This window comes from Balaenoptera acutorostrata, chromosome X (genome assembly GCF_949987535.1).
Source record: "Balaenoptera acutorostrata chromosome X, mBalAcu1.1, whole genome shotgun sequence".
Classification (NCBI taxonomy): Eukaryota; Metazoa; Chordata; class Mammalia; order Artiodactyla; family Balaenopteridae; genus Balaenoptera; species Balaenoptera acutorostrata.
In genome coordinates this window covers 22519354-22532620 of record NC_080085.1, presented here as the reverse complement: position 1 = coordinate 22532620, position 13267 = coordinate 22519354, and the positions used below count along the sequence as shown (strand labels likewise).

At 52.7% G+C, this 13267-nt stretch overlaps 2 protein-coding genes across 2 annotated transcripts; both read right to left on the bottom strand.

Moving 5' to 3' along the window:
- Positions 1–1059, bottom strand: LOC130706473 (melanoma-associated antigen B4-like). The gene has a single exon (XM_057538628.1). It carries the CDS (start codon positions 1057–1059, stop codon positions 1–3), a length of 1059 nt encoding a protein of 352 aa, XP_057394611.1.
- A 10903-nt stretch (positions 1060–11962) lies between these two features.
- Positions 11963–13021, bottom strand: LOC130706472 (melanoma-associated antigen B4-like). The gene has a single exon (XM_057538627.1). The coding sequence runs from the start codon at positions 13019–13021 to the stop codon at positions 11963–11965; it is 1059 nt and encodes a 352-aa protein (XP_057394610.1).
- Positions 13022–13267: the final 246 nt, after the last annotated feature.

Here is a 13267-nt window from a genome sequence, read left to right as displayed (position 1 = left end):
CTAGATGTGGGAAGAGCTGCGGGGCCTTGGCCCTGGAAGTGCACTGCCCTCAGCCACAGCTGCAGCCCTGGCCGCGGCTCTCACTCCTGCTCTCTCTTCCTCATCTTGCAGAGCCTCCTCATAGAGATCTGGGAAGGCACTGGGGACGGTACCAGCGATCCTGGCCACAAACTCCAGCACTTTCATCTTGCTGGTTTCAGCCAGGGCTCTCGGGCCCCACAGGAACTCATAGCGCGGAGGATCGCTGTTGGGCACCTGGCGGTACGTCAGGTACTTCTGCGGCACGAAACCTTCGCTGATGAGCCTCCTGGGCTCCCCAAAGATCGAGTGCCTCCTCCCAGCATACAAACCCACCGCATTGAGGAATTCCCAGATCTCCTCCTCGGTGGCACGGTTGCCCTTCTTGAAGATCACGCCCAGGAGAATCATCAGGAGACCGGACGTGGGCAGCCCCGACTCATCACTCGGACTTCCCTCGCTGGGGAGGGCCAGCTTGCTGATGAGGGCGTAGGAGTGACGGCTGGGGTCGACTTCCTTCAGCTCGAGGCCAAAGACCAGCTCCATGCACTCAGAGGCTCTCCTGAGGATCTCAGGGAAGTGCTTCGTGTACTTCTTGCTGACAGCCTTCAGCATTTCTGCCTGCGGGATGGGCTCGTTCAGCTTGTACTTCTCCAGCAGGACCTGCACCAACATGCTGGCCTTCATGGACAGACGATCTATGCAAGTGCTGTGAGTGGAAGGTGCTTCCTGGGAGGTACTTGCACTTTTCTCATCTTGGCTCGCCCGGGCACCCTCTTCATATCCTGGGCAGGAAACCCCTGCATCACGAGAGCTAGTGGCTGGGGCTCCCCGAGGCTCCCGGCGAGCGCCAGCAGCACGGGAGCTCGGGGGAGTACCCCGAGAAACAGAAGCGGGGGAGGAGGGCGACTCTTCTATCTCTGCTGCCGCCGCCGCCGCCGCCGCCTCAGTGGCCTGGGCACCCTTGAGACTCTGAGTCTCCCCCCGGGCCTGGTGGCGTCTCTCGCGGGCACGGCGCTTCCTCTTCTGGCCCCGAGGCATGATGACACAGGTCAGGGCCAGCAGGCGGGAGTGTGGGCAGGAAGGCAGGCAATGAGGGCACCTGGGGGAGGGACAAGGAGATGCTGTGAGCACCTTCAGCGGGGAGATTCCTCCCTGGCTTTAACCAAGGCCGCCTCTGCAGGGTCCTTGAGGGCACTGCTCGAGGACCCACAGGGCTCCCGTTCTCCTGCTCCGCCTGTCCCCTGAGACCCCTGTGGAGGACGGTAGAGTGAGCCTTGGGGCACAGCCAGCCAGCCCTGCCTGGGCGGTACGGGGGTGACAGTGGGGGCTGGCAGGGGAGGTAGGTCCTCGCGGTTCCCATTCAGAGTCAGGATGACAGTTGCTGGCAAGACTCCCCCACCCCCACCCCCCCACCCCATCCCGTCTGCTGCTCTGAAGTTGACACCACCATCTTCCATGACACCCAGGAGGAGGAAAGGAGGGAGCGTTCAGCCCACCACCGAAGGGTCCTGGGACCCTCCCTTCTGCTGCCTGGTGATGGCCCCTTCAGAACAAAGCTCTAACCTCCCTTGGACCTGGCAGAGGAAATTACGGGCAGTCTCAGCCTGACAGTCCTTCCTTGGGAGTTTACGGGTTGGCAGGAGGAGACAGGCCCTATTCTCTCTCGTCCCTTCTCTTCGGGGTGGGTGGCTCCCTTAGTCCTCACTCGGGTTCCTCCCTGGACGGCCGGTGCAGCCTGGAGCTCCCCTCTTGCCCCGAGGGCCATCTGCTCGCACCCGTGCCGGCACCTCCTGGAGTCTCATTAGGAGGCAGTGAGGGTGACCACGCGGCCGCATGTGGCAGAGTTCTACCAAGCCTGCAGCGCGCGGCAGACAGGTCGAGGCCCTGTGGTTGGCGGCCCCACTGGTCCTCACTCAAGGGCTTGGGCTGACTCTTGGGAGTGCTCAGGGACGCGCCTTCTGCTGGCCTGCACCTCCCCTCTCAGACAGCAGCCCTCCCTTCTCCGTGTGTGGCCGGAAGGAAGCGGCTGACAACAGGGGAGGGGTTCTGAGGTGCCCTTGCGACGGGGAGGACGGTCCTCACCCTGACTCCTCCCGTGCCCTGGAAATCCTCCCTCTGCTGACCTGCGGCCAGCCCCTCAGAACAAGGCCCCCTCCTCCCTGAGTCTCCCGCCTCCGTCCGTCCATCCGTCCGTCCGCCCGCCCGCGTTCGCACTGAGGGAGCCCCTCCGTCTTTAGACCTGCCCGGAGGCTCCCAGGCCGACGTCAGGGGCGGGGTCTGCGTGGCCGCCGTTCTGGGGTGTGGAGCCCCTCGGACCCCACGAGGGTCCCGTCCTTCACTCCACAGGGCCTGGGGCGCTCCCTCTACTGAGCTGAGCCAGGGTCCACCAGCCTCAGAGCGAGGCCTTCCTTGCCCGAGACCCCGCGGGGGAAGCGGATGGACTTGGGGCCTAACAGCCAGGCCCGAGCCTCTCGGGCCGAGAGCAGGGGCGGGGTGGGCGGGGCCTGTGTGGCCGCCTCTTCGGGGAGGGAAAGGGGATTGGGGGTGTCGGGGGCGTGTCCCCGCACTTCTAAGTGGGGTCCCCTCACACCTTGACACCTGACGAGACGTGGGACTCCTCCCGCGACTCACCCTCGCAGGACGGCAGCTCTCAAAAATGGCCTCGCCCCCACAGCGTGGTTAGGAGGACGTCACTTCCGGTCATGCGCATCTGGGCTCCAGGAGGACAGCAGGGGCGGGGCGGGGCGGGGCGGGGCGGGGCGGGGGAGGGGCCGGGCCGGGCCGGAGCGGGACGGGAGGTGTGGGGTGGTGCAGGCGGAGCTTCCCGCAGGACTGGCACGTGGGCCTTTCATTGACTCTTGGCAGGTCCTGGGACTTTTCCCTCTGCTGAGCTGAGTCAGCAGGCGTCACACCTTGGCTCTCATTTCTGTCGGCACCCCCAGCCGGAAGTATCTGGGGGCCTGAGCCTCACAGCCATGCCTGGGTCCCCCGAGACTGACAGTGAGGCCTCTTTGGGGCCCCCTGTTCTATGGTGGATGCTGCTCTCAATCCCCTCTCAGTGTCTTCTCTTGACTCCCTGTAGGTGCTGGGCTACCTCCCGTCTGCTGACCTGAGGCCAAGGCCTCGCATCAAAGACATCAGCTCCCTGAGACTGCTGGTGTGAAGTGCAGGCTCGTCTCATCTGGACACTTCTGCCTGGAGCCTCCCAGAGATGGCTGGTGCAGGTAAGATGAGCTGAGGGGAAAGGAGGCGAGACTCTCTTCTGTGGTTTGGAGCCCGTCAGGTCTCACTTAAGGTCCTCACACTGACTGCTGGCAGGGCCTGCGATTCCATCCTTCTCTGGTATGACTCCATCCCTGTCCCCAACCATGCCCCACAGAATCCCAGAGGAGTCAGTGAAGGGGCTCCTTAGCCTGACAGTTCTCACTGTGGTCTCTCTTTGTTGACATCAGGGGCATTGCCCAAAAGTTCAGAAATGAATTTCTGTCCTTTTGTACAACTGCTGTGTTACTTGCTACTCTCTTTGAGTCCGTGTGTGATAGTCTATGAAGATGATCATCTAAAAAGGCCAGTTGTCATCCACTAACAAAGTTTCAGATGGTTATCTCACAGCCTGTGGACCATACTGCCACATCCAGCCCAATCTTTGGTGTCCCATGCTCCTGGCATGCGGGCTCTGAAATGCTGCCTCAGGTTCCTTCAGTGAAGCAGTAGAGATTCATGGTCCCAGAGCACAGTGGAAGAATCAAGGGCTCAAGTTTAAAGGCTTTTCTCTAATCAGTCCTGTCATCTGCCTCTCTTGCAGGCTACAGACCTGTCTCGAATTCAGGGCATCCCCCTACCTGCCCACACTCAGGTTCTAGTTCAGTGGAGACTTATTGTCCCTCAGGGATTATTTAGTTTTGTGTTTTTGCTTTTGTTAATGTTTTCTCTTTATTCCTTCTGTAATTTTTCCATGGTTGATTTTGGGTACAGGAAACAGTAGCCCATGTTTGATTGTCATCAGCTGCTATGGATAAGGTACTAAAACTGTAAATGAATTAAGGAAAATCGATATTCTTACAATATCTGTGCCTCACGAATACACATAACATACTATTCTGGTTGAGACTTCTTTTTCCTAAGTCAGTCAGGAAATTCTTCTTATTGCCTCCATGTAGATTATATACATTTTTGTATGGTTTCTTTCTAGGTATGTTTTTTATATTATTGCTTTAGTCTATGGTGTATTTTCTTTTTTTTTTTTTCCTTTTTTTTGATTTTTTTTTAACATCTTTATTGGAGTAGAATTGCTTTACGATGGTGTGTTAGTTTCTGCTTTATAACAAAGTGAATCAGTTATACATATATCCCCATATCTCTTCCCTCTTGCATCTCCCTCCCTCCCACCCTCCCTATCCCACCCCTCTAGGTGGTCACAAAGCACCGAGCTCATCTCCCTGTGCTATGCGACTGCTTCCCGCTAGCTCTCTGTTTTACGTTTGGTAGTGTATATATGTCCGTGCCACTCTCTCACTTTGTCCCAGCGTACCCTTCCCCCTCCCCGTACCCTCAGGTCCATTCTCTAGTAGGTCTGCATCTTTATTCCCATCTTGCCCCTAGGTTCTTCATGACCATATTTCTTTTTTCTTAGATTCCATATGTATGTGTTAGCATACGGTATTTGTTTTTCTCTTTCTGACTTACTTCACTCTGTATGACAGACTCTAGGTCCATCCACCTCACTACAAATAACTCAATATGTAGGCTTTTTAAACTAGCTCCTTTTGCTAATCAGTATACATTTAAGTTTCTCTGTATCTGTTTGTGGTTTGAAATGTCATTTCTCTTCATGGCTGAATAGCATTCCATCATGTGGACTACCACAGTTTGTTTACCCATTCATCTGCTGAAGGTCATCTTGGTTGATTTCAGTTTTTGGCAACTATGAATTTGTGTACTCTTAACATTGGTTTGAAGGCTTTCGGATGGACATAAGTTTTCAACTCTTTTGAGTAAATACCTAGGCGTTTAATTGCTAGATCATATGATAAGATTATGTTTAGCTTAAAAGAAACTTCCAGCCAGTTTCCAGACAGTGTGTCTCTATCACTTTGCATTCCCTTTAGCACTGAATGAGAGTTCCTATTGGTCCCCATCCTTGCCAGCATTTGGTATTGTCAGGTGTTTGTTTTTGTTTTAGCCATATTAATAGGTATCTCATTGTTGTTTAAATCCCAAACTCCCTGAAGACCTGTGATGTTGATCGTCTTTTCGTATGCTATTTGCCATCTGTGTATATTTTTGATGAGGCGTCCGTTCAGCTCTTTTCACCACTGTTAAATTGACGTTTTTGTTTTCTTATTGTTGAGTTTTTTAAGAGGTCATTGTATATTTTTGATTCATGTTTATTATCAGATATGTGTCTTACAATTATTTTTTCCCAGTCTGCGGCTTGTCTTTTCATTCTCTTAATAGTACCTTTTACAGAGTAGAAGTTTTTAATTTTAATGAAGTTCAGCTTATCATTTTTCTCCTTCATGGATTGTGCTTTTGGTGTTGCGTCTAAAATCTCGTTGCGAAACCCAAGATTTTCTCCTATATTTCCTTCTGTTTTTTTTTTGTTTGTTTTGTTTTGTTTTGTTTTCCCACTCCGCATGGCAGGCAGGATCTTAGTTCCCTGACCAAGGATCAAACCCATGCCCCCTGCCGTGGAAGTGCAGTCTTAACCACTGGACCATGAGGGAAGGCCCGGGCATTTTTTAAATTTTGAGTTTTCCATTTAGGTCTGTGATCCATTTTGAGTTAATTATTTTGAAACATGTAAAGTCTGTATCAACATTCTTTTTTGTTGTATGCGCATGTCTAGTTGTCCCAGCACTGTGAGTTAAAAGACTCCTTTCTCTATTGAATTGCCTTTGCTCCTTTGTTAAAGATCAGTTGACTGTATGAGGGGTCTATTTCTAGGTTTTCTATCCTGTGCCTTGGTCTATTTGTCTCTTCTTTTGCTAATAGTATGTGGTCTTGATTATTGTAGCTTTAAAGTCCGTTTTGAAATCCAGTAATATCAGTTCTCTGACTTTGATCTTCTTCGGTATTGATTTGAGTTGGTTATTATGGATCTTTTCATTTTTTATATAAACTTTAGATTGTTTGTTGCTATCTACAAAATAACTTGCTGGAGTTTTGAGCAGAATTGTATCGAGTGTATAAATCAAGTTGGGAGTAACTGACATCTCAACAATCTTGCATCCTCCTATCCATGAACATGGAGTGTTTCTCTCTTTATTTAGATCTTCTTTAATTTTTTTCAGTGACGTTTGCATTTCTCATATAAATCTTATACGTATATTTTTAAGAATTATTTATAATCAATCTTTTTTTGGTGCTAATGTAAATGGCATTAGGTTTTTCAATTGCAAATTCCATTTGTTTATTGGACAACAATTGACTGTTGAGTATTAACCTTGGCTTATTAATACCAGGAGTTTTCTTGTTGTTGATCATTTGAGATTTCCTACATAGACAGTTAGGTCATCTGTGAGCAAAAACAGCATTTACACTTGACTGCTCTCATCTGGAACCTCCTCTCTTTCCCACCCCTTGTTTTAACTTGTCATCTATTTAGGTCTTAGAGTGTGTCTCACCATCTTCTTGATATGGCGGCAGCTCCTAGGCTCTAAAGTTCTATGGACAGTGGCTCAGTCTTCTTTTTCTTACCATCCCCAGTTCTGCCATGGAGCCTTCCAAAGAGTAGGTGCTCAATTAATGGTTGGGAATAAGAGTGGCAACGATAAGGAGGTCTACTTTATTATTGTTTAATTTCTCTCACAATCTTGAATAATCTAAGAAAACATCTTTCAATTTTACAAAAAGAAGCACTAAAAGAATAAAAAACCAAAAATGTACCACCATTTACTCTTTTTCTTTTCTTTTTTACTGGACCCACATTATTTTACTGCCGAGTCTATTCACAGTTCCATGGAAATCCCTCTTCCATTGCTGTCTTTTCTTGTTCGAGGTCATAAAAAAAAAATGGAAGGTTTCTGAATTTGTTTTATAAAATATCAAAACTTTAACTTGTACCTGATAAAAGTAATGAATGTGTGATCCATACTGTCACCAGCAGAATGGCGATTTCCTTGGTTCTTGCCCTCCCAAAGAGGAAGAATTCAATCGAGAGGCGTAGAGCAGTTTTAAGTAGCAAGAGTTCAGTTAAGCAGAGCAAAAGTACACTCCCGAGAAAGCAGGAGAGCGGGTTGTCTGGAAACCAGAAGCAGCCCCGCAATGGGGTAGGGCCGTGTTTTGTAGAGTGGTGGTCCCTCCCTGTGTCCTGTGTTATTTGACTGACAAATCGATTGACAGCTTTAGGTTATGTAACTTTCCTGCTAGTATGCAGGCACTTACCCATAAGCACCCAAGCAGAACCCATGGGGTGGGGCGGGGAAGCAAAAGCCGCAATGCTAAGTTATTACAAATGAGGCATAACGAACCCTGGGTTACCTTGAGTCACCTTCTCGGTCTTGGTGCGCCTGCGTCAACCTGTGCTGGCGGTTTTGTCTTGCTTGGTCCTGGTATGGCTGGAAACCTAGCAGTGGTCCTTGACCACGAGAGGGAGGATCTCTGGGCATGCTCCAACCACCGGTGTCCAGGTAGGGGAGGGAAAGACGAGCCGTCCAGGATGGGGCAGGCCCGCTCATCTGTGACTCGCTATCCTCATCTTGGCTCTGGGCACCCTCTTCAGATCCTGGGCATGAAACCCCTGCATCACGACAGCTAGTGGCTGGGGCTCCCTGAGGCTCCTGGCGAGTGCCAGCAGCACGGGAGCTCGGGGGAGTACCCCGAGAAACAGAAGCGGGGGAGGAGGGCGACTCTTCTATCTCTGCTGCCACCGCCGCCGCCGCCGCCGCCGCCGCCTCAGTGGCCTGGGCACCCTTGAGACTCTGAGTCTCCCCCCGGGCCTGGTGGCGTCTCTCGCGGGCACGGCGCTTGCTCTTCTGGCCCCGAGGCACGATGACACAGGTCAGGGCCAGCAGGCGGGAGTGTGGGCAGGAAGGCAGGCAATGAGGGCAGCTGGGGGAGGGACAAGGAGATGCTGTGAGCACCTTCAGCGGGGAGATTCCTCCCTGGCTTTTTAACCAAGGCCGCCTCTGCAGGGTCCTTGAGGGCACTGCTCGAGGACCCACAGGGCTCCCGTTCTCCTGCTCCGCCTGTCCCCTGAGACCCCTGTGGAGGACGGTAGAGTGAGCCTTGGGCTACAGGCTGCCAGCCTACCTGAGTGTCCCTGGGGTGACAGAAGGGGCTGCCAGTGGGACCTTCCGCGTTCTAGGGCGGGGAGTCTGCTCAGTTCATCTTCAGGATCTTTAGGTGGACGGCAGCCAGGGCCTGGGCTTCCTCCTCTCTGTTGCTCTGCAGTTGACACCTCAGTGGTCCCGGGGACCCACGAGGAGGAAGTGAGGGGTGCCCCAGCTCACCGCCCTGACAGGGGGAACACAGTGCTGACAGCTCTGTGGAGTCCTTTCTATCCTGGGATCACTGGGTCCTCAGTCCCTATTCAGTGCTCTCAGTTGGCTTCACGTAGGGCCTGGGACCCACCCTTCTGCCCTCTAATGGCTTTACCTTCGGGCTAAGGATCTCACCTCCCTTAGACCTGATGTAAAGGAGCCTCGGCCCGACTGCCCTGTCCTGAGCCTTCAAGTGCTGAAAGCAGGGGCAAGGCTAGACTCTTTGTCGTCCCCACAGCTCAGGGGGTGGGGCATGTTCCCCTTAGTCGTCACTCAGCGTTCTCAGTTTGCCTCCTGGGAAGGCCTGTGGCTCCTCTCTCTTTGCCTGAGGACATGTGCTCGTAGAAAGGCCCACAGCTCTCTGAGACCCCACAGAAGGAAGTGAGGGTAGCCTGATTTCCCACATCTACCTGTGGTCTCTGAAGGCAGAAAGCTGTGGCAGGCAAATCCAGGCCTTATTATGGTTGGCCGCACCAGTCCTCACTCAGGCTCCTCCGTTTGACTCCTGGGAAGACCTATAATTTCTCGCTCTCTTCACCTATTAACTGTCCTCACTTCTCTGTCACCCTGGGAGGAGTTAAGGGTTGCCTCTGCTCGGCCTGACATCTATCCAGGCGTCTCCCAGGACTGACGGCAGGGGAGAGATGATGTGCTGCCCCCATTGTTACGGTTTTCCTGCTCCACTCCAGCCTTGGGTCCTCACCCCAACTCCTGGCACAACCTGGAAGTTTCCCCTATGCTGAGTCAGCCAGCCTCAGAGCAAAGTCCTCGCCACCCTGAGTCCCCAGAAGGAGAAGTCACAGGAGGCCACACACAGCCACAGCTCTCTCTGAGGGGCCTCTGAGGACTCACAGCAGAGGGCAAGATTCTCCGGGCTCCACTCTTCTGGGGTTTGTGACCTCAATAGTCCTCACTGTGTCAGGATCTGGGACTCTTCCCTCTACTGACCCGAGTCCTCCAGAGCTGGAAGCAAGTGGGTGACACATCGAACTACCCCTGCCTGGGGCTTCCCAGGGCCGAAAGGGTGGTGGGGCTCTGTGTTCCTCTCTCTTTTCGGTTGGGCGTTCCCCTTGGTCCTCACTCAGAGTCCTTACACTGACTCTTCCCGTGACCTAGAGAGGCCTGTCCTCTCATACTACAGCCTTTAATTCCCTGAGACCACCTAGGAGGATGTGAGGGTTGCCTCACGTGGGCATGACTGCCTGTGGTCACTCATGGCCGACCGTAAGGGAGGGATTCTGTGGCGTCCCCACTTTTATGATTTGGGTGGTTCCCTCAGTCCTCATGGTCCTCTGCTTGACTCTTGGCAGCACCTGGAACTCCTCCCTGTGCGAACGTGAGGCTGGCCCCTGAGACCAAGTGCCTCATCTACCGGAGATGCTCTAAAAGGAAACGTGTGGGGGGCATCATGCCAACGTTCCTGGATTTGCCGAGGGGAGGTATCCAGTGGCAGGGCTCTGTTCTAGGTGGAGTCCCTTTATCCTCATTTAGAGTCACCGGATTTCCGGTCTCTACTGAGGGAGGCTGTTCCCAGTAGACCAAGGCCCTCGCCTCCCTGAGACCACTCCCAGTGGAAGGGGGGGGGGCACGTCAGCCAGAAAGCTTTGTCCTGGGCCGCCTGGGGCTGACATCAGGGGTGGGACTCTGCATTCTCCTCTGTTCTGGAGTGAGTGGTCCCCTTGCTCCTCATTCAGGGTCCTCATCGTCATGCCTGACCAGACCCAGGACTCCGCCCTCCACTCCCCTGAAGCTGTGCTCCTCAGAACAAAGGCGTTACCTTCTTGGAAATTCGGAATTGGAAGTCAGGATGAACCAGATCTGTCCAAAGCTGTTGGGGTCTTCTGAGGAGCAGGATTTTACAAGGCCCCACTCTTCTGGAGTCAGTGGCCCCTCAGTCCTAACTCAGGTTTCTTACCTTGACTTCAGGTAGCATATGGGACTCCAGCCTCCCTGCTGACTGTCTGCCTGCCAGCCTCAGGCCAAGGCTTTCACCTTCCTGAGACACCAGAAGGGGAGGTAAGAGACCTATTCCCTGGCTACCCCTGCCGGGGGCCTCTGCGTGGTCCCCTTTGTTATGGGGAGTCCACTCATCAGCACCCAGTGTCCTCACCCTGAATCAAATTAAGGCCTGTTAGGATCTCCTGCTTGGGCAGGATTGGAGATGCTGCCACAAGACCAAGGAACTCGCCTCCCTGAGAACCTCTCCACCCTTGCCCCGGAGGAAAAGAAGGGGTACCTTCAGACACACAGCTCTGCCCATGGCCGCACAAGGGAGAAAGCAGGGTACACTTTGTGGGGCCCCCTTCTCTTCTAAGGTCCTCACCTTGAATAACTATCAGAGGCTGGGACTCCTCCCTCCACTGACCTGAGGACACAGCTCTTAAACCAAGGCTTTTATGTCCCTGAGAAACTTGAAGAGTAAATGAGGAGATGCTGATCTTTTCAGGTTATCTGACATTGCATATGTAGAAGACCCCACTGTCACCGAATATTTTTTTTTTATTCATACCATTCACTTATTCAGCGTTACTATTACTGTATTCCAAAACAGTGCTTTGGGAACAGGGCCCCTTTTATCCCATGAGATACCTTTTGGAGTGGTGAGAAGAAAAATGAATTAAAAGACGTAAGGTCTGGCTTAGGCTGGGAGGAGTGGAAGAGTGTAGGCTCTAGACTATTCCCGACCAGGGGACTAGACCCAGCAAGGTCACTTGATCAGTCTTGTGAACTTGAGAAATTTGCAAGTTATTCACCTATAAAGGGAGTCTGCTAAATCCTATCCTGCATGAATGTTGGAATGTTATGTACTACATATAAAGCAGTGGCATACTCATTAAGAAATATTGGGTTTTTGATGAATGGCAGTTATGATGTGATTATTATGAACCCCCAAAATACCACCCTCCCATCAGAGTTTATTTTTAACCCAGTAGGTAGCAGAGAATATGCAGTGCACTAGGACAAAAGAAACAAATACTCACAAATGAGAAAGTTTAAAAGAAATAAGGCAAACCACGAATTAAATACCTTTTACTCTATGTTTTCTCCATTTTTTGTTTCCAAATATTTTCTGTGGTCGTCTTTCACGTTTCCATGAAAATCTCTACTGCAGTGCCATGTTTTCTACTTGTGGATCATACAGAAAATATAGATGGTTCGTGAATTTCTTTTACATATACCAAAACTGTAACTTTAGAACTCTTTAAACAGCAATAAATATGCAAGCAATGTCATGCACGAATTCATATTCTTACGAAAACACACTATCTATTACAAGAAAAAAACATTTGAAAAAACCTAAATAAATCAATAAATAATGTATAGAAGTTACTAGTTTAAAACCGGAAGAGAAATAAGATCTATACCTTGTTCCCTCCACCCCTACTACTCTGCACTATTTAGGAGCTTGACTGCTCCCTTCCAAAACAAAGTGAACAAACTGCCCGCGGCCTCCCTCCCTAGATGTGGGAAGAGCTGCGGGGCCTTGGCCCTGGAAGTGCACTGCCCTCAGCCACAGCTGCAGCCCTGGCCGCGGCTCTCACTCCTGCTCTCTCTTCCTCATCTTGCAGAGCCTCCTCATAGAGATCTGGGAAGGCACTGGGGACGGTACCAGCGATCCTGGCCACAAACTCCAGCACTTTCATCTTGCTGGTTTCAGCCAGGGCTCTCGGGCCCCACAGGAACTCATAGCGCGGAGGATCGCTGTTGGGCACCTGGCGGTACGTCAGGTACTTCTGCGGCACGAAACCTTCGCTGATGAGCCTCCTGGGCTCCCCAAAGATCGAGTGCCTCCTCCCAGCATACAAACCCACCGCATTGAGGAATTCCCAGATCTCCTCCTCGGTGGCACGGTTGCCCTTCTTGAAGATCACGCCCAGGAGAATCATCAGGAGACCGGACGTGGGCAGCCCCGACTCATCACTCGGACTTCCCTCGCTGGGGAGGGCCAGCTTGCTGATGAGGGCGTAGGAGTGACGGCTGGGGTCGACTTCCTTCAGCTCGAGGCCAAAGACCAGCTCCATGCACTCAGAGGCTCTCCTGAGGATCTCAGGGAAGTGCTTCGTGTACTTCTTGCTGACAGCCTTCAGCATTTCTGCCTGCGGGATGGGCTCGTTCAGCTTGTACTTCTCCAGCAGGACCTGCACCAACATGCTGGCCTTCATGGACAGACGATCTATGCAAGTGCTGTGAGTGGAAGGTGCTTCCTGGGAGGTACTTGCACTTTTCTCATCTTGGCTCGCCCGGGCACCCTCTTCATATCCTGGGCAGGAAACCCCTGCATCACGAGAGCTAGTGGCTGGGGCTCCCCGAGGCTCCCGGCGAGCGCCAGCAGCACGGGAGCTCGGGGGAGTACCCCGAGAAACAGAAGCGGGGGAGGAGGGCGACTCTTCTATCTCTGCTGCCGCCGCCGCCGCCGCCGCCTCAGTGGCCTGGGCACCCTTGAGACTCTGAGTCTCCCCCCGGGCCTGGTGGCGTCTCTCGCGGGCACGGCGCTTCCTCTTCTGGCCCCGAGGCATGATGACACAGGTCAGGGCCAGCAGGCGGGAGTGTGGGCAGGAAGGCAGGCAATGAGGGCACCTGGGGGAGGGACAAGGAGATGCTGTGAGCACCTTCAGCGGGGAGATTCCTCCCTGGCTTTAACCAAGGCCGCCTCTGCAGGGTCCTTGAGGGCACTGCTCGAGGACCCACAGGGCTCCCGTTCTCCTGCTCCGCCTGTCCCCTGAGACCCCTGTGGAGGACGGTAGAGTGAGCCTTGGGGCACA